At 45.8% G+C, this 21,516-nt stretch overlaps 1 protein-coding gene across 19 annotated transcripts in view; it reads right to left on the bottom strand.

Annotated features, from left to right (window-relative positions):
- Positions 1-21,516, bottom strand: part of KDM2B (lysine demethylase 2B) — a 129,798-nt gene that overhangs the window by 48,147 nt on the left and 60,135 nt on the right. For all 19 annotated transcript variants that reach the window (XM_077875506.1, XM_077875512.1, XM_077875507.1 and 16 more), the window contains 2 exons: positions 18,862-18,988; positions 16,237-16,721 (listed from right to left, as the gene is read on the bottom strand). In XM_077875506.1, the coding sequence (XP_077731632.1) occupies positions 16,237-16,721; positions 18,862-18,988 (612 nt within the window). The remainder of the gene's footprint in view (positions 1-16,236; positions 16,722-18,861; positions 18,989-21,516) is intronic.

Here is a 21,516-nt window from a genome sequence, read left to right as displayed (position 1 = left end):
ACAGAGCCCTCTATAGAGTCAATCACCAAACACAGACTCAGTAGAAATCAAGTCACCGGGCTTCCTCAGATGCCACAAGACATGCAATATCCTCCTTTCCAAAATTTTTTTAAAAAGCATATCACACACCTCCTTATGACTACCATGAATATATTGCTCACTGATCACATTTATGATAATCAAACATTTGTCTAGAGCACCATGGACTCTCATGCATACAATCTCATTCAATCCTTACCGAGTACACTGGAAGTGCGCTGGGTGGTGCACTACAATGCCCTAAGGTACATAAACTCAACTATGTATGCAGAGAAACAAAAACCAAAACCAAACACAAGGTCTTGACACCTGTGAGATCGCTTTTCTTCCATCGGCCAGCAAGCCATGTTTCTTCTAATCTTGGCATGTAAAGACATGTCATCGCTTATTACAACGTGGGCCATAAATACAAGTAGATCCTTCATCTGATTTAACCAAGGATGGAGTCATCTGACCAAATGCTGGCAGAAAAGTGGGCTGTGAGACATATTCCCAGCTTGTGTGAGGGTCTTCCACACGGCACACTGTGTTCACATCTTTGTGGGTAGTTTGAAGACTTTTCAAGGGTAATTCTGACTCTACCAGATTTTGTCCTAATGTGGTGGCTCATTTTAGAACTTCATCCATGTGTTGCTACTCCACGGAGTTATCCTTTAGAGGTGAGGCAATCAAGGCTCAGAAAGACTCAAAGGACTTGGATCCTGGCCCAGACCAGGAGGATAGAGCCCCTGAACCCCACTCTCTGGCACCAGACTTCCCACCCCATGACCACTTCACACATCGGTTTTTTTTATTGCATCCACAGTGTGCCATGAAAAAGCATTAAGGGATAGACAGATCTGCCACTGGGCTATCCTGACTTTGACCATTAATTTTTGGATTGCACAAAAACATTCCTGCAGGACCATCTAAAAACAGAAAAAGTTGCACAGTAGAACTTAATAGGAAGAGCAGAAGAGTTCAAAAGAGAAATGTAGATAAAGATTATTTTAACTTAAAAAAAGAGATTATTTTAACTCACTTTCCCTAATCTATTCACCGGAAATGAATCCAACTTACTTCTTATTTATTCTATTGTCTTAGTTTTCTCATCATCCTGTGGTTACCACATTTTTCAAAATGTGCCTACTACGCCAAATCCACCTGCAGAACTTTCCTCTGCCCATGGGAGGTAGCAAATACGACAGTGATCAAGAGTCAAACTCGGGGCTGTCTGGGTTCAATTCTCAGTCCATATAGCTCTCTTCAAGTCCAGTATCAATGTCACTGATTTATAAATGCTGTTTATAAACGTCTCGGTTCACTGCTATATCCCTCATCTTGCACAATGACTAACCTACACTAAGCCTCAAGTAAATAACTTAAAAAAATAATAAAACCACAAATCCCCAAAGAGGGATTTTCTACAAAATCCTTGACCAGTATTCCTCAAATCTGTTAAAGTAAAAAAACAACAACTAAAAAAGGTCTGAGAAACCATCACAGCCAAGAGGAGCCCTAAGGAGACATTACAAATACACAGGGCTATCGTGGGTGGGACCCTGAAATAGATATACAACACTTGGTAAAAACTCAGGAAATGTGAATAAACTCTAAACTTTAGTTAGTAGTAATAATGTATCAATGTTAGATTAATTGTAACCAATGTACTCCACTAATATACCATGTTAATCCTAGAGTAAACTGGGGCAGGGTGGGGGGTGGATAAGTGGAAACTCTCTGTAGTATCTGAATTTTCCTGTCCATCTAACACCATTCTGAAACGTAAAGTCCTATCATAAGAAGCAATTTTTTTTAAGTAGGCTCGAGCATGGAACCCAACGTGGGACTTGAACTCACGACCCCAAGATCAAGACCTGAGTGGAGATCAAGAGTCGGACATTCAACCGACTGAGCCACTCAGGTGCCCCCTAAAATGTCAATCAGACAGTAGTAACAGCTGCCATAAAGGACAATGGGATTATTAGGCTGCCAATTTTTCTAACATGGATGTAGCATATTTAACAAGAAATACAATATAAGGGAACCAAGAATATAAGCATGATTCAGCTCCAGTGTGGACCTCACATGGGGCATGAAAGATGCTATCGAATGTTTGGGGCAGTGGGAAGGATCCATGCCTGGGGGGAGGAGTGTTTCATCACTGACATTGTTTAGAATTGCCAATTCCCAATGAGGATAAAAAGCCGATGAATTTATCAGTTTTGGTTTTGAATTAAATAGAGGCATTGCACCCATTAGTACATGCACCCAAGTGAGCCATTCCCACTTGGTCCACCACACAAGGTAGGTGGGACTGGCTAGGTGAGAAGTTAAATGGAACCATCAGGAGGCAGACACCACATATGTCGTCAAATGAATATATAAAAGTAGGATGTAGTGAGTGCTTGCTCTGTGCTGGGCACCAAGATAAAAACGCCGTATCTACTATCTCATCCAACCCCCTTGACCCCACTGTGAGATGGACCACCATCATTTCCAGATGAGAATACTGGGGCCTAGGGCGTGCGAGAACAGTCCAAGACCACTCAGCCGGTAGAGGGTGGAGACCCCGCCTTTTCACAACCTGTGCTCTAACTATGGTGTTACTCAACCTTAACCTTCAAGAAGAGAGGGGGCCACGTTCCTAGCAATATGACTCACAACAGCCAAATGATACTTGAAAACAACCTAAGCGTCCATCAGTGTGGATGGATGGATAAATAATATGTGATCTATCCACACAAGAGAATATTACTCTGCCCGAAAAAGGAAGGAAATCATGACACATACTGTAATGTGGATGGACTGGAGGATATTCTGTTGAGTGAAATAAGCCAGACACAAAAGGCCAAATAGTGCATGATTCCACTTATATGAGGTGCCTAATGTAGTCAGAGTCATACAAGCATAAAACAGAGTAGTGGCTGCCAGTGGCTGAGGGAGGGAGAAGTAGGGAGTTGTTTAATGCATGGTGGTGATGGCTGCACAACAGGGTGAATATACTTAATGCCACTGAACTCGGGTAGCCCCGGTGGCTCAGCGGTTTAGCACCGCCTTCAGTCCAGGGCCTGATCCTGGAGACCCGGGATCGAGTCCCAGGTCAGGCTCCCTGAATGGAGCCTGCTTCTCCCTCTGCCTGTGTCTCTGCCTCTCTCTCTCTCTCTCTCTCCTCTCTGTGTGTCTCTCATGAATAAATAAAATAAAATCTTTAAAAAAATGCCACTGAACTAGACACTTAAAAATGGTTAAAATAATAAATTATATGTTATGTATAATTGGCTACAATTTTAAAAAATTTTGTGTGTGTTTTATTTTTATTTAAGTAATCTCTACACCCAACATGGGACTATAACTCATGACCCTGAAATCAAGAGTCACAGGCTCTTCCAACTGAGCCAGCCAGGTGCCCTGCCCTTACCACAATTTTTTTAAAAAGGGAGGAGAGAATGGAGCAAAGCAGTCTCTTTCTAAGGAATGGACTCAGAAGTTCTAAAAATTACCCACAGGAGACCTGACATCTCACTAGTTAAGCCATTACTGTTATGCCTTTGACAACACTGATTCTAGAGTCTGAAGACCTGGGTTCAAGTTTTACAACTTGCAGACTGTATGACCTTGAGGAAGCCACAGCTTAGAACAGTGATATCACTAACCTTGACTTTACTCCATGAAGTGAGGTGTGATTTTACTACCATTCTTTGGAGCATTTATTGGGTGCTTGCTCTGAACTAATTCCCTCTGTGGGATAGAGCTGATTCTCTCCCTTTCACAAAAGCAGAAACTGAAGTGCAGAGGGGTTATTTGATTTGCCCAAGGTCACACATCTGGGTCTGGGAGGTGATAGATCCTGACACTGACCAGATCCATCTAACTATAAGCCCAGTTAGTAACACTGGGTGATAAAGCCTCAGTATACCATTCCAGCAACCTCTGGAGCTGATCTATACTCCATTATTTTTTTTTCTATTTTTTTTCTATACTCCATTATTAAAAAAATACAACACCTAGGAGACAATCTGGGCTCACATTCACCATCCAATTAACAAATACAGAAGTGAGTCATCCTCGCCTATTCCTCGCAAGACAGAGAACTAATTCAGCCACTAACTCTACAAAGCATTTTTCAAAGTTTGCCCCAATCACAAAAGGGAAGACCCACGTATGCCCAATGTGGGCTTGAATAAGCATAAAATTTTGTTGACATTTCATGGTTCTTAATAATCCACATGAATTTCACACCCTCTTCTACAATACATCAGGGTTTTGTTGTTGTTGTTGTTGTTGTTTTAAAGATTCTAGGGACGCCTGGGTGGCTCAGTGGCTGAGCGCCTGCCTTCGGCCCAGGGCGTGATCCTGGAGACCCAGGATCGAGTCCCACATTGGGCTCCCGGCATGGAGCCTGCTTCTCCCTCTGCCTGTGTCTCTGCCTCTCTCTCTCTCTGTGTGTTTCTCGTGATAAGATGAATAGAATCTTTTTCTTTTTTATTTATTTATTCATGAGAGACACAGAGAGAGAGGCAGAGACACAGGCAGAGGGAGAAGCAGGCTCCATGCCGGGAGCCCAATGTGGGACTCGATCCTGGGTCTCCAGGATCACGCCCTGGGCCGAAGGCAGGCGCTCAGCCACTGAGCCACCCAGGCATGCAGGCCTAGTTTAAAAAGGGCAAATGCAGGACACCTGGGCAGCTCAGTCAGTTAAGTGTCTGCCTTTGGCTCAGGTCATGATCTTGGGGTCCTGGGATCAAGCCCTGCTTCAGGCTCCCTGCTCAGTGGGGAGCCTGCTTCTCCCTCTCCTTCTGCTGCTCCCTCTGCTTGTACTCTCATGGTGTCTGTCAAAGAAAGAAAGAAAATCTCTTAGAAAACAAATAAATAAAGGTAGCAAATGCTGCCTTCCAACCTACTAACCTTTTGTGGGAATGAAAGCTCCACCTAATCTCTGATTTTTCAGAAGAAATCAAAGATCCAGAGTTTTACTTTAAATTGCTTAAATATTGGCAACTGGTTGAAAAATTTAAAAGCCAAAACCAAAACCAAACCAAACAAACAAACAAACAAAAAACAAAATGAAAATGAAAAAATGTGAGCCAAACAAACAGTATCTGTGGGCCAGTCTGGGTTACAGGCTACCAGTATACAACCGCTTCTCTGTGTAAGACTGAAAATAATGTCCACTCGCCTTGGTCTTCCTGGAGTTTCTGAACTGTCTCAAGATTTCCTGTCATTTCAATATCAGAGCTGGAGTCCATAACTCACAAGCAAGGTGAGGTCTCTGTGGAGGAATGTGGTTACAAAAAGCTATTTCTGAAGGTGTAAGTGTTATGAATAATAAATATATTATTAATGATAAATAATAATTAAAAATTAATAGAGGGGGTGCTTGGGTGGCTCAGTTGGCTAAGAGTCCAACTCTTGATCTCAGCTCAGTTCTTCTTGATCAGGTCATGAGTTTAAGCCCCGCATTGGGCTCCATGCCCAACTTCCTTTTCACTTAAAAAAAAAATCATTAAATAAATAAATAAAAATAATAATAATTAATAAATACCTCCCCAAGTACTCTGGAGTGGGCATCTCACACACACAATCCCTGCAGGAAGCAAATCCCCTCAATGGCCCGTGGTGGCCACCAGGAGGCGCTTACGGTTCTGTCGCACAGGGAAGTATTTGCATTTTTTGACAAGCTACAAGAAGAGATTATTCTAATTGGAGATTGTCTCTCTGAGAAATAAATTGTGCTGAAGAGAATCATGTCACTGGCATCGCTAGGCTCCGCCAGAATTCATACACTCCCTGGGACTCCTGGAAGCAGAGACTAGGAAACCAGGTGCCAGGACCAGCCCAGGGCCCTCTGCATTACATCCCATAAACCTCTTGCGTAGGAGAGCCCAGGGCAGGCTTTCTAAAAGAGAAAGATGGAGGCTACCAGGCCCTTTCTGTTGAAAACTGCCTTGCTTTTGACCCAACAAGATAACCACAGACAACGGATGTACTGGGCCTCTGCTCCCTCTTATGTCAACTCTCTCTGTGGACTTAATTAGCGAAATGGATTCAGGCCCCACTGCTCCTTAGGATGGGGTGTTAATAATAATTAATGATAATAAAGAAGAGGCAGGCATCAGGAAAGAATCACTAACCACCAACCAAACCAACAGATAAAGGAAGAGTAACAAGGCACGGAGCAGCTCATGCTGCTCTTCTGGGGAGCCCAGTAGACTGAGGGGTCCTCCCCATACCACAGGTAACTGGGCGTCATGCACTCTGGAACGCCCAAGATCCTTGCCTCCGCCCCAGCCAACCATCCCATGCCTGCCTGTAAACACTTATCTGTATGGGATTGGACTAGATCTCTCAAGCGGGTATGTTCAAATCCTAATCCCTGGTGCCTATGAATATGACCTTACTTGGAAAAAGGTTCTTTGCAGATGTAATTAGTGGAGAATATCAGATGAAATTATCCTGGATTTAGGGTACAAAATCCAGTGACTGGTATCTTTTTTTTTCTAAGATGTATTTATCTATTGGACAGAGAAAGCACACGCACGCTTGCACAGGAGAGAGGGCGCAGGGGAGGAGGGGGAGGAAGGGAGTCCCAAGCAGATTCCAAACTCAGCATGGAGTCCAAGGCAGGGTTCAATCTCATGACCCTGAGATCATGACCTGAGCCAAAACCAAGAGGCTGATGCTTAACCGAATATGCCACCCAGATGCCCCATGACTGGTGTCTTTGTAAGAGAAAAAAGAGGGGGATTTGAACAGAGACAGTAAGGAAGAAGGCATGAGAAGACAGAGACAGACTAGTGACATAGCCACAAGCCAAGAAACACCAGGAATCACCAGAAGCTAGAAGAACAAGGAAGAATTTCCCCCAGAAGCCTTCCCAGAGTGTAGACCAGACTGTAAGAGTAAATTTCTGTTGTTTCAAGCTCCCAAGTTTGTAGTCATTTGTCACAGTGGCCACAGGCAGCTAATACACTGCCCTTGTCATAGTGCACTGTGGTTACAAGCCTATTAGCTACATAACTTGGCAAGTGACAACACCTGAGTCTCAGTTTCTCCATCTGAGAAATGGGATGATAACAGTCCCTACCTTGCCAGGTTGTGCTGAGGATCATAATGCATGGAAGGCACTTGGTACATGGTAAATGCTCAACAACTGTTGGCTCATCTCTTTTGGCTTATGTTATTTTTCCTACTGGAATACACACTGCCCTGTCCTCTGTTTGCAGAATTCAACCACTTAAGAAGTTCTAAGCACAGCGAAATTTAAAAGTTTATTTAGTTGGAAGGGCAATCTAAAAGCTGATTTAGCAGGTGTCTGGATGGCTCAGTCAGTTATGCATCTGCCTTCAGCTCAGGTGATGATGTCTGGGTTCTGGGATCAAGCCCCACATCAGGCTCCCTGCTCAGCCAGAGAGTCTGCTTCTCCCTCTCACTCTGCTGCTCTCCCTGCTCGTGCTCTCTCTCAAATTAAAAAAAAAAAAATTTTAAAGCTGACTTACGGACGCCTGGGTGGCTCAGCGGTTGAATGTCTGCCTTTGGCTCAGGGCCTGATCCTGGGTTCCCGGAATCGAGTCCTGCATTGGGCTCCTTGCATAGAGCCTGCTTCTCCTCCCTCTGCCTGTGTCTCTGCCTCTGTGTGTGTGTGTGTGTGTCTCTCATGAATAAATAAATAAAATCTTTAAAAATAAATAAAAAATAAAAAGCTGATTTAGCTACATAAGGAGAAAGGATAATAATGTGATTCAGGAGCCCACCAGTTAATTGTAGGCAAAAATAAAGTCCCAAGGGACACAGATAAACCTACCCATCTTTCAGGTCTAGGGTTTGCCCTAGATGTCTGGAACTCAGATATCTCGCTCTTGCTGTTCTCCTTCGTTCCCTGAGGTGGTACAGGCAGAGAAGTAGGAGTATGCGTGGTTTGTTTTGTCATCACAGTGGGAGCTCCTTAGGTGAAAGACCTGTCTCATTCATCATTGTATCAACCCTCCATCCCCACACTGCCCAACAAAAATACCAAGCACAGGGCTCAGTATTACACCCAGGCCCCAGCAGGAGAGCCTGAGCAACCCAGCCTGGTTGAAACTGATCTGCCATTCTCTGCTCTGGGTCATCTTTTGGATGGGAGCAAGCCCCTGAGGCTGCAGACCCCTCACTGGCTTCCTGCTTCTTGGCTCCCCTGAAGCAGTTATGAGAGTGGGGTAGGGGATGATGGTGATAAATTAAAAAGCCAGCAGTGCCAGGAGTCTGAGCCCTACACTTTACTATTTTGCAAAACAGCAAGGTGGGGCTGCTCAAACAAGCAGGTGTATTCCAGGATCAAGACTGATCAGTAAAACTGTACACACTTTCCATGGTCATGGGTTTCACAGACTCTCACACTTAACCCTAAATGGGCCTGTTTTCATTCCAAGCTGTCTGAAATAATATTAATAATAAGCTCTATTAAAGTCCTTGTGCTAAACAAGGTTTTATGCATGTTGCCTCGCTGAATTTAATGAGGCACGTGTTCTTTCTCTATTTTATCATGTTTTCCAAGAGCATTTGGCTGGCTAACAGATGGCACATGGGATTTAGCCTGACTCCAGAAACTTTGGTCTTAAGAGAGAATACCTGTTTGGATAATGTACCCTTCATTTAGGATTATTTTCTTTCCTCTTACATTTGTGTTTTGATGAAAGAACAATACAACTGGTTTCTTTCTTAAATATCAAATATATATATATAAAACACCTGAAAACAATGGCCCCTCACTGGCTCTTCCACCCCCTAATTCCAGAGAGTCCCACAATTCCATGTAATAAAAAAGGTGGCTATCTGCAGCAAGCTGATATTTTCATACCAAGCTTACACTCTGGCAGCTAGGGGGGCAAGGCATTGTGGGAAGAGAGCCTGGCATTATTTTCATTAACAATGACCCCTACAGGGATCCCTGGGTGGCGCAGCGGTTTGGCGCCTGCCTTTGGCCCAGGGCACGATCCTGGAGACCTGGGATCGAGTCCCATGTCAGGCTCCCGGTGCTTGGAGCCTGCTTCTCCCTCTGCCTATGTCTCTGCCTCTCTCTCTCCCTGTGTGACTATCATAAATAAATAAAATTAAAAAAAAAAAATGACCCCTACAGAATCACCTTGCAGGTATCTGACAAACACTCTTTTACAGCCAACCTTAGTGGTGACTACCCACTTAGACCCAAACCCTCACAACCATGGCATGCATTTTTAAGTCATCTACAATCGATTTGAGGAGTAGATCTGCCCCCAATAGCTGCACACCTTCCTTTTCTTCCATTGGGAAATCACAGCTCTCTCCCTGAGTTCTAGTAGAAAGTACAGATTCTTCTAGAAGGAATAGTATGCAGAGCAACTCCCATCTTACTGTTGCCAACCCAAGATGGAAGAGAAAAAAGACGATGATGCATTGGGTTGAATAGGGTGCCCCTTTGTTAAAATCCATCAGCCAAACCTCATATGACCTTTTTGGGAAATGGGGTCTTTGCAGATATAATCATGTTAAGAACAGGTCATAGTGGATTAGGGTGGGCCCTAATCCAATGATAGTGTCCTTGTAAGAGAAGACACACAGCAAAGATGAACATTTGCATGAACTCAGAGATGGAAGTGATGTAGCTACAAGCCAAGGAATGCCAAAGACTGCTAAACTGCTGGTAACAATGAGAAGCTGGAAAAGACAAGAAAGGATCCTTCTTCCCCTAGAGCCTTCAGAGCAAGCGTAGCCTTGATTTCAGACTCCCAGTCTCCAGAACCATGAGAAAATAAGTTTCTGATGTTTTAGGCCAGTCTGTGGCTCTATTATGGCAGCCCTGAGAAACTTATATGGATGGTGATCATTAACCTATAAGAGGTATGGGGGAGCGGCCAAAGCCAGTCTGGCTCTCCTTTGACTGTGTACCTAAGAATACCTAATTTTTCTCCAAGAGTTTACCAGGAGTGCTAGGTGTTCATTACCTCACTGCCCCTCAAAATAATCTGACAACACAGATCCCCATTATTTTCCCCATTTTACAGTGAAGACACTCAGGTGTCGATTGGTTAATCACTTCAGAGTGGCCAAGGGACTGTTGAATCTGGTCCCCAGAAAGATAAAGCACAGCCAGTCCAATACCCTTGTTTTACCTGCAGATAAACAGAAAGGTGGAGTGCTTGACTACACAGCAAGCAGCAAAGAACAGAAGCCGAAATTAAACTCAAGGGTCTCATGTCCTGATTTCTTATTCTTCCCATTAGGTACAGGCCAATATCCTGCATCTCTAACACAAGTGTCTCGAAAGAAGGAAGTCACTGGAGGTATCTCAGTGCCAAATCCCACAGGGTTTCATAAAGGCAGGGAAAGGAAATGGCTTTCTTTTTTTAAATATTTTATTTCTGGAAGCCTGGGTGGCTCAGTCAGTTATGCATCCTCCCTTGGCTCAGCTCACGATCCCAGGATCCTGAGATCAAGCCCTGAACTGGACTCCCTGCTCAGCAGGAAGTCTGAATCTCCCTCTGCCCTTCCACCTGCTCGTGATCTCTCCCTCCCTCCCTCTCTCTCTCAGATAAAGTAAATAAAATCTTTATCTTTAAAGATTTTATTTATTTATTTGAGGGGGGGAGGGACAGAGAGAGAGAGAGAGAATCCCAAGTAGACTCCATGCTGAGCATGGAGCTGGATGGGGGCCTCAACCTCTCGACCCTGAGATCATAAGCTGAGCCAAAAAATCCAGAGTCAGACACCTAACTGACTGAGCCACCCAGGTGCCCCAGAAATAATTTTCTTAGATTTTTACAAGATCCTGAAATCTTGCTTCTCTTTACAAAATAAATTAAGTAGGGTGGTCATTTTAGTTTGAATCTAAAGCCAGACCCCTCAAGGCAAGTTCTCAAGGTACAAATGAGCTCTCTCAGACCTGCCAAAACCACAGGGTCATAGGAAGGACAAACTCAACTTTCAAAAGTTCTGCCCACAAAAAGAGGAGGCTAGACTTACAGGAAGACACAAAAAAGAAAGCTTGAAGGGACAGAAGCAAGTTGTAAAACAGTATGCTCTAATTTTTAACAAATTATGTATACCTGGGGATGAGAGGAAAGCTCCAAAAGTATGTTCAGCAGATGAGTAACAGGGTTACCTCCAGGGCTGGGAAAGTGGGGAGGGGGACATTTTCTAGCCTCTAGCCTCTAACGCTTAATTTTTCTTACATAGATCATGTAACACTGTAATACTTGAAACTTTATAAACTTTATAAAGATAGAAAACAGGGCAGCCCGGGTGGCTCAGCAGTTTAGCACCGCCTTCAGCCCAGAGCATGATCCTGGAGACCCGGGATCAAGTCCCACATTGGGCTCCTTGCATGGAGCCTGCTTCTCCCTCTGCCTATGTCTCTGTCTCTGTCTCTCTCTCTCTCTCTCTCTCTCTCTCTGTGTCTCTCATGAATAAATAAAATCTTAAAAAAAAAAAAAAAGATAGAAAGCAGACGGGGGTGGGAGGAGGGAGGTAAGGAGGACGGGAATGGGGGGTGACCACTAGCGGAGACAGGGTTCTGTCCAGGGTGATGAAAATGTTCTGAACCACACAGAGGTGGGGGCTGTACAATATCGTGAATGTACTTAAGTCACTAAACTGGGTACTTTAAGGTTGGGGTGCCTGGCTGGCTCAGTCAGGAAAGTGCATGACTCTTGATCTCAGGGTTGTGAATTTGAGCCCCATACTGGATGTAGAGATTACCTAAAAATAAAAAAATGTTAAAAACATTTTTTAATTAAATAAAATGGTTGAGATGGCACATTCTTGAAGACTCTTGAAGATTCTAAAGTGGTGATCTAGTAAATTTAAAAAAATAATTTTGGGGGGACGCCTGGGTGGCTCAGTGGTTGGGTGCCTGCCTTCAGCCCAGGGCGTGAATCGTTGGAGTCCCGGGATTGAGTCCCACATCGGGCTCCCTGCATGGAGCCTGCTTCTCTCTCTGCCTCTGTCTCTGCCTCTCTCTCTCTCGTGTGTGTGTGTGTGTGTGTGTCTCATGAATAAATAAATAAATATTACAAAAAAAATTTTAAGACAAAATGGTGTTATGTGCATTTTAGCACAAGTTTTAAAAATATATTACAAATGAAAGAAAAAATGGTTTGTTTTTTTAATTCTAGTATATTTTTTTCATTTTATTTATTTATTTGAGAGAGAGAGAGAGACAGCACAAATGCAAGGGGAGCAGCAGCAGAGGGAAGGGAGAAGCCAGCTCCCCACAGAGCAGGGAGCCCAATGTGGGGCTAGATCCCAGGACCCCTGGATCATGACCTAGCCAAAGGCAGATGTCCAACCGACTGAGCCACCCAGGCATCCCTAGTGTATTTTTTAATGGAGTTTATTTATTTGTCAGAGAGCAAGAGAGCACAAGCAAGGGGAGCAGCAGGCAGAGGGAGAGGGAGCAGCAAGCTCCCTGCTGAGTAGGGAGCCCGATGTGGGACTCAATCCAAGGACCTCAGGATCATGACCTGAGCCGAAGGCAGATACTTAACCAATTGAGCCATGCAGGTGCCCCAAAAATGGGTTTCTGATAAAAGCCCAAACCTACTTCTCCGGAGACTGAGTTGTTTAGGGGACTGTCTCCAATCTCAGGGGTTCCCATTACCATGAACCATTCCATTAAGCAGTGGACCAAAGATCAAAACTGGTTAGTTACCAAAGGGGAACCTCCACTTGCCAGACACACAAATCACTCAACAGTAGTGACAGCAGTAGGCACTAGCTAAGATTTCTGCACATTTCCTGTGTTTTATTTCTCAGCCAGTGCAAACAAAACCCCAAAATCTGAGGAGAGAGAAAACCAAGGCATCAAGTACAGCCAAGAAGCTGCTCATCCTCTGTGACAACACTCTCACTCTGAAGGTTAGTCTGAGATTCCACCTCTTTTCTGGGTATCCAGGGATTGAGAAGGCCGATGGCCAGGCTGGACAGCCAAGAACCCTCCTGTTCCAGAAGAGATGTTTGGCCCACTTCCCCCATACAGACTCCTGGTCACACAGCATTTAGAGACACAAGCAGATGCTCCAGTTCTCCTGGGGCTCTAAAGAGACCTGTCTACCCAATTTACAAGCTCTTTAAGCTGCAAAAGGCCTCCCCAGACAAAACTCAAGAACATAAATTTATCTCTAAAAATAAGGCAAGTTGCAGCTCTCTTGGCCTTAGCGCCATCTTCTGGAAACCTCCACGCCATGACAGCCAAGTGGAGGAAGAAGCCAATGTGCACACTGAAGCAAAAAAGATGAGGCAGAGGTCCAAGTAAAGCATTAGCCTATGTACCGACAAAAGACACAGAAGAAGAAATAAGAAAAGCCAGAGGCCAGTGACGCTGGTACAAATTGTTAGACTGCATGCCTACTTTCTAGAACTTGATTTAATGGATCTAGAACACCCACCGCCATCTGATTACTACTACCACCTCTGAGAGAACCACCTTGTTCATACCAAAAAATAGTCCCTTTTGGCCCTTTGCCCTGGACCTGTGACTTTTGAGACTAATTCTGTTTTCTTTTGTGGCTGAATTTAACATGTACATGATAAATCATCTCTTCTGGTGTCTTAGGGGAAAAAAAAGAAAAAGAAAAAGAAAAAGACAGGTAAGTTCAAGCCTGGGTGGCTCAGTCAGATAAGCATCTGTCTTCAGCTCAGGTCATGATCCCAGGGTCCTGGGATCTAGCCCCACATCAGGCTCTGTGATCAGTGGGGAGCTTGCTCCTCCCTCCCACTTGTGCTGTCTCTCGTGTGCTCTCTCTCTCAAATAAATAGTTAAAGTCTTTAAAAAAAATAGATAAATTCAATAAATGAACTAAGTGGCTATATTATATGATGTGTGAACCTAATAATAAATACATGCTCAAGGAGGCAGTAGGGAGTGGTGGGGACTGGGGTATATGAGGTCAGCTGCTACTCACTTCCTGTGGTTTGCAGCCAGTCAAGAACATGGGCCAGGATAGCTAGGATATTTTTTATGACTCTTCTGATATTTTAATGTTGGCAAGTAATTATAAAAATATGTTTAAAACTGTGCAGGCCAAAAACAATGCCTAGAGGCTTGATTTGGCCAGGGACTGCCAATTTACAAACTCTGTTCCATGGCCAGAACCATTGCTTGTTCTGTAGAGGACACCAAAGCAATCCCCTTACTACCTTCTCCATAAGTGTAGGATGGCTTCTGAGAAGGGAAAAAAATTTCTCTACAGCAGCCAAACAAAGCAGTGCAGTGTAGGGAGTGAGTGCAAGGACTCCCCAGCTGAGCATGTGTGGCCTTAGGCAAATCACTTAACCTAACTGTGCCTCGATTTTCTCATCTGCAACATGAGGATAATAAAAGCACTATCAAGGGTTGCTGGAGGTTTATATATGGAAAACACCTGTAACAGCACATGGCCATTGAAAAGTATTATCACAACCTGCCAGTTAACCCACCCCATGGTGAGGACAGGAGGAGGGAGGAGGCCAGGCTCCTTGAAATGCATCTAAACCCCTACCCCAGGCCTCCTCCACACCATCAACAGCTGACTCCAGTCTCATCACATCAGGTGAGTATAGGTGAGAGACAGGAGGGGCCAAGTCCCAAATCTAGAAAGAAATCTGACCAATCAGAAACACTGCACACAAACAGATCACAGACACAAAGATACTTCTAAAGGAAAAAAAAAGAGCTTTCCACAAGCAAAGAACAATACTTCCTCATAAGATGAATGTGTTTTTAACTCATTTACAACATTGTGGGGGCCCCAATGCTGTTAATGGTTTTATTATTGATGAAAATTCCTTGTTTTTACTTTAAAGGACCTCAGAAGGAAAAAGGAGCCTCATAACAGAATTCTAAGGTCTCCTTTAGGAAACATAACATATAAAACTCCATGCCACGAGATTACGGATTCTTAACCTGGGGTCCAGGAACAGGCTCAGGAGTCCAAGGCCCCTTGACACAGCATACAAAATTTTGCCCGTTTCATAATTTTCATAAAACCCTCAACAGAGGTCAACAACTTCCAAAAAAGTCAAGAGTCAATGAAAAAGACCCAAAGCAAGTAAAGATTTGCCTTACAGGGACGATCACCACAGAGTTCTTTTAGCTGGCAATTTCCCCCAGTTATAAGATTTTCCTTTCCCAGCACCTGAAAGGAAACACCTTCTACATAAAGTGAAATAGATCTGGACTGATGATTTTGTATGCTGGCTCCCTCTTTTGGTGGTCCCTGTTAGACTGCCTGATGGGGGGCCCTAGGGCAAATACTTGCTCTGTCACCTCAGGCATATCCTTTACCCTCTCTGAACCTACTTCCATGTCAGATAAGTACAGACAACTCAAGTACCTTGCCTAGCACTGGTCCCAGACAGGTAGGGAGTTTTCAACAAATATGTTATGATGATTACTACAGAAGACCTCTCAGTCTATTTCCTGGGAAATGCACACACTGCATATCTGCACTCTGCCTGTAACAGCCTTCCCCATCTGGAGAACGCCTATGCAGCCTCTAAAGGCCAAGCCAAATGCCCTCTGCGTAACTGTTCCAGAGCCCTTGGCACCTGGTGTGGCTGATGAGTATCCTTCACCCTACTTCCATGCCCTGGGTACACACCATGCTACGTGCTTCTTAATTTTCCCTATCTCCTGGCTTCTTCTCCTGCTTGCTTTCCTGCTAATTGGTGAGCTACCTGAGGGCAGTGACTATGGCTTCTGCTTTCTGTTCCCTCAGTGGCCAGCCCAGATGGTGCTCAATGAACATACGCTCAATAATTAGGCTCTACTTAGAGACCCCTGAACCCCAGGTGGCTACATGGCCCACCTTAGCTGGGCACTTGGAGGACTGCCCAGATGTGCAACATGCTCATATGCAACCTGGTCACAGACTCATGCTCCAGGGGAAGCCAGCCCAGAACAGCAAGTCTTCCAGCCCAGGGTGGAAGGGTCTGTCTCCAGATCTAATAAGAGCACTCACTATGGGTATAGCTATAATGCCTACTGCCAGTAAAGCCTCAGATTTTCAACAAGTGCTAAGAAAGAAGTCTTTGTCAACTACAGAGGCAGCTTCCCCTTTAGCTCTCAATGATGGCTTCAGCTCAGAAGCCCTAGACAGGCTTGCTTGGACCAGAAGTCCCTCTTCCACACAGAGAGACCTCAGGACAGTTTGCACTGAGCTGCCCCTGGGAGCCTACCTAGCCCTTCTCAGCTGCCCAGGCCCAGATGTGACCCCTGCCCACCTTCACACCCTCCAGGAGTGCCTGGGGGTCCTCGATGCCCTCAGGGACACACTTCTTGTTCTCTGGGAGGGATTCCAGTTTCTCCACTAGCGCTTTCAGGCCCTTCAGCTCAAACTCAGTGAGGTGGGTCCACTTGGCGGAGACCCCCGTGGCAGGGGAGCCAGTGGGTGTCTTAGGGTAGTCTGTGGGCACCGTCGTGGACTTCACACTTTCTTCTGACTCGTTAGACAAAGTCCTTTGGAGGAACCGCATGGCAGGTGCTTTGGGCTTCTTCCCAGGGGCCTCCTGGTCCTCTGAAGGGGTGCTGGTGGGTGACGGAGGGCCATCGGCGGGAGGCTTGGGCACCTTATCTGCACCCTCCTCCTCCTCCTCCTCCTCTTCCTCCTCCTTCTCCTCCTCTTGAGGCTGCTGCTCACAAGACTCTTCCTCCATCTCCAACCAGGAATCAGATGAGAAGCCGTCTATGCTGGGCTTTCTTGGGGCATCTACAAGAAGCAGGAGGGTCACAAGAAACACGGAGGTTAATGCCCTAAACTCCCTACTGGAAGTCCCTGGAAACTCCACTCACTATGCCTCCCTTTTACTCTGGACATCAAGCTCCTTTTGACAATTCTAATACATTGTCTGTGCCTTAGCCTCTAGAAAGGTTGTGGTCAATCAGATATAGGATCAAATTCCAGCTCTGTTTCTTTGCAGCTATGTATACCCAGACAGGTTGTTTCACCTCCTTGAATGCACCTGGCATTTTATTTGTCAACATATAAAAATAAGGCCAAAAATGCATATATTCTATAACGACTCCATTTATATGAAATGTCCAGAACAAGGGGAAATCTATAGAGACAGAAAAAGTAGATTAATGGGTACCTAAACTGGGGGTGGGGGAGATAAGGAGATAACACAAGGGTACATGTTTCTGGGGTAAAGAAAACAACCCCAAATTGCCTGGTGATAGTTGCACAGCTCTGGGAATATATGAAAACAACCACTGAGTTGTACACATTAAATAGTATATTAATTGTATGGGGACTATATCCCAATAATGCTTTTTTAAAAAATACAAGACAAAAAATGCTGCCTTGAACACTTGAGGTGAGGATCCAATAAGGCTTCGCTGAGCTTGGGTCCTAGCACACAACCAGCATTTGATAAATGAGGCATCTCCCTGATGTCTCCCCTTTACTTTGGCAGGAGAAGCAGTGAGGCTTCAGAGGAATCAGAGGCAAGAAATTTCAAGAAAAAAGCAGGCATCAACAACGCAAATGCTGCCTCAAGCTTTCCTCTGGTGCCTGTGAATGGAATTGGGAATGTTCTCCTACAGCTCTAAAATATCCAAATGAGAGAAGTGACCCTCCGTTTCCTGGTCCTGAGGACTGCCACAAAAATCAAACTACTTGTCCTCACAGGAATGTGTAAGCTACTACAACCACAGGGGTCACCCTCATTATTTCAGACTAACTTCCCATTTCCTACCAGGCTGGGAGCTTCCAAAGAGCAGGTTGTGGGGTTTCAGGACTTTTCAACACCTGAATATTGCATCATCTGACATGTACGAGACCCATAAGAGACTCCCCAGGCAAAACTGAATTTCTAGGAAGTAAATAACCACTTCCCGATACAGACCTCAGCAGAACTATTTTGCTGAGTTCTATTACAAATAGTTCAGGAGAACTATTTGTTCTCCATCATATGCCCAATCTGAAAGCTCTAAAAAAGTCACTAAGGATGAGAGTCAAGGGAAGGAGGGTAGAGGCTTTCTACAATGAGAAAAAAAAAATAATAAGGTATCTAAAAATCATGGAGATTGCAGGAGAAACTGTGTAGACCCTACAGGAGACAGATCGATCCTATTTTTCTATCCTGTGATGAGAAAGAAGCAGTAAATGAGTCTCAGCAGACTCTGGATCCAGAAAACCCCTCAGCTCAGAGGCAGTGGGGGAAGACCCATGTTCTTCCAGATTGCTCCTCAGGGCTCACTGTCACAGTTACAGGCAAGTTCAGGCAGGCATCTAGAAGTCTAGATTCCAGGATCAAGCCATTTGGGGGGTGATGTCCCTTTAAGTAAAGGCATTAAGGCAGGGCTCCCTGCAGCAGCCATGGCTCTAAAGGCTATTTCCCTACCTCCGTCAGAACCACCCAATGCTCTGCCATGCTTGTGTCTCCAGCCCTGGTCACCCCTCCCCACTGGTTCCAAGCTGGCCTCAGATTTTGGGGGATTGGCTGCATCCCATGGGCCTGCTCCTATATAGACAAAAACCCAACCCCTAGGTGCAGTGGAGGGCTAAGAATAGGGGATCAGCTGGTGGCCACGGAGGAATAAAACAACCAGGATTCTTTGCTCTGTAGGGATCCTGTTTCAGCAACCATGCCTGGGAAGGACTCCTCAGCATGACCTGGAGGCCACCAAGGTGACTCTGTTAGGATCACACTTTCAATTTCTTGGACTCTGTATTCCAAATGGGACATTGACAAAGATGGCTTCCCCTCCTAAGGGGTCTCTAGGAATCTGCCCAACACTTTGGTTCAAAAGAATTCCAAGAACCCAGAGACTCTCAAGGGCCACACTGAAAAAATTTTTCCTGCCCAACTGAGCAGTGGAAGCGGCTGGGCCCACATTGCACTCACCAATAAGCATGGATTCTCTCTGGTATTCCTGAGTGAGGTAGGACCGCTGGGTCACACAGTACACGTATCTTTCCAAGACATACCAGCACATCTCATAGTAGAAGGGGTAACGAAATTTGGGCTGCACCTGAAAGCAAAGACCCAGGTTGGAAGTCAACTTCTGTAAGGCAAAGGAGAACCAAGGGAGAAAATGGGGAGGTGGGGGTGGGGTTCTGCGGGTAGGAGTTATTTTCACCATCTTAACAAGAGCACAAATGGTGTGAGGAGGAAAAATGGGGGAGGTGGGAGCTGGAAGGCAGGAGAGAGGCGCTGAAAGGGGCAAGATACCAGTAGCATGCATAAATGAAGAGGAAGAGGGGGAAAAAGAGGCCTAGGTGAGAGCATCATTTCAAAGCCCCCTGAGCTACAGGCCACCAGGGGAAGGCGGACTGGGGTCCACTTTGTGCTTCTGTGAGATGCAGAGAAACAAGAATTGTTCCCTGACCTGCTGACAGAGGGTGCGGGTACCTGCAGATGTGAGCCTGATTCCAGCTACAACAAACACAGGCTCCTCCTCGTTCTCAAAAATTCTTGCACAGACTCTGCTATGCTCCCTGCCCCTTGAAAGACAGAAATTGACACACACACCCCCAAACCTTACCCATTTGCAAACCGGCTACCAAGCATCTCCTGCACTCTGGGTAGGGAGGCGACAGGGGGCGACCAATGAGGGAGGGGATGTGGCCTCTCCTACCCCAGGGGGAGGGGCTTCAGAGGGTCCCACCCCTGCTCCTCCCCAACAACCACCTGGCACTGCCCCACCTGTACTCCCAGAAGATTCCCTTGGACACAGGTCCCCAGGGTAACCCAGATGGCTCTAACACCAGGAGACACACGCTTGGGACTGGAGCAGGAGCCCAGAGGGAGCTCCCCTTTGGGCCATTTCTTTGAGGGGAGGAAGTGTAGGTGCAGATAGCTTTGTGTATCAGAACTATGAAAAGCCCTGGGCTCCAGGAGGATTCTGATGGGTGGAAGCACGGGGTCTAAATGGACAAGATGGCAAAGAAAGATGGCAAAGAAGCAATTCCACTGATGGCCTTGCACTGATGAACATTCCGGAAACTTCATCCTGAACCTATAGATCTTGCACATCCACATGCACTCCGGGCCCGCTTTCTTGCCCTCTCGCCAAGGGTGTCTGCCTCCAGGAACTTCTGCTTGTGCAAGAGACCCCTCTTCACCTCTCCTAACTTCCAGAAACCCAGGGAGTTGGATGTCAAGCCAGGACACCCTCCTACCTTTCCCTGCGACAGCCTATAGGCAACTTTCTACATGTGGGATAAAGGCAAAGACAAGCAGACCTAAGACCTCCATGTGCCCTAAAATAGCATTTTCCTGCCCCTCTCACAATGACCACCTGGAAAAGTCCCCAACTCTGCCCTGGGAGTCCCAGCTCAGTCCCCCCAGCCACCCCAGGCCCCACTGACTCAGTTTTCAACCGTGAGGCCCACGGTTGCCCACGTTGGGGGTCTTGCCCACGTTGGGGGTCTTGCTTCTCCCATCTGCTTATTGGATCCATTTGACCTCCCCACCTCTGGCGGATGGGGTGTGCTGGAATGAGATCCTGGCCGCCGCATGCTTTTGAGCTCCTCCGGGGGGATGCATGGAGTTGGGAACATCTAGCGGTTTCCTTGGCTCCAGCTACGTTCCTGAGAACCCCGGCTTTAATGTTGAGATAGCATTCATCCTTTTTCACCGTCACTGGATCAATGCCCTTCCGAGTTTATAAGGAGAGGGGCACTTCAGACTGAGACAGAGCCTGACCTCCTGTGAAGAAGGGTCTGGGAGCCTCAGCCCTACCCCCGCTCCAGAGCAAGGACCAAGCGACGATTTTGAAACCAATTGCCAATACCAACAGAGCAGGATGAAGGCGGGCAGGCCCACCTCTTCTCCGACCCTCATTCACATCTCCTGACTTCAGATTCGATTGGCAAATCTCTGAAGTTGCTTTTGTCCTTTCAAATTTTGGGAAACCATGCAAGCCGCTCTGCACTGATGGGCACAACCAGCGCCCAAGAATCTTTCTAGATCAGGAAAAAAAAATTTTTTTTTTGGCTCTATGTCAGGAGAGGAGGAAGAGAAGTCTCCCCTCCTTGTTGCTGAACCCAAGGGAAACCAGCTGAGTGAAAACAAATGCTGATGAAGGAATTCAAAATTTTTCATTTTATTTATTTTTTTTTTTTCCAAGAGAGCACCGCAGGAAACAAAAATTTGCAAAGAATTGACTTACAAACGGGTTGTCGCCTTCCACCCTTCGCCTCCAAAAGGTTTCAGCCACATGCCTGGGAACATTAAACACACGATTGCTCAACATTATTTGTTGACAAATTCGGAGCCTCACCAAATTGAGCTGTTCACCGAAAGGCAAGGCATTCAGAAAGCATGCAGCGCTCCCAGCCTGGGGGGTGGGGGGGAATCAGTCTATATCTGCAGATCTCAAGGAGTAGCTGTGAGTTCCCAAAGGCCCTTGAGAGTAGCACTTGGCCTTAGCCCCTCCTCTAACAGCTGAGTGACCTTAGGAGATCAGAACCAAAGGTATTTTGGTGCATCTAAAACTCCTAGGTCTCAAGGGACTTGAAAAACTAAAATATGAGGGTGGGTGGAAGAGTCTTAAAA

Source organism: Canis aureus, chromosome 27 (genome assembly GCF_053574225.1).
Source record: "Canis aureus isolate CA01 chromosome 27, VMU_Caureus_v.1.0, whole genome shotgun sequence".
Lineage (NCBI taxonomy): Eukaryota > Metazoa > Chordata > Mammalia > Carnivora > Canidae > Canis > Canis aureus.
Note: the sequence above shows the minus strand (reverse complement) of the source record. Positions and strands in the feature narration are given on the sequence as shown.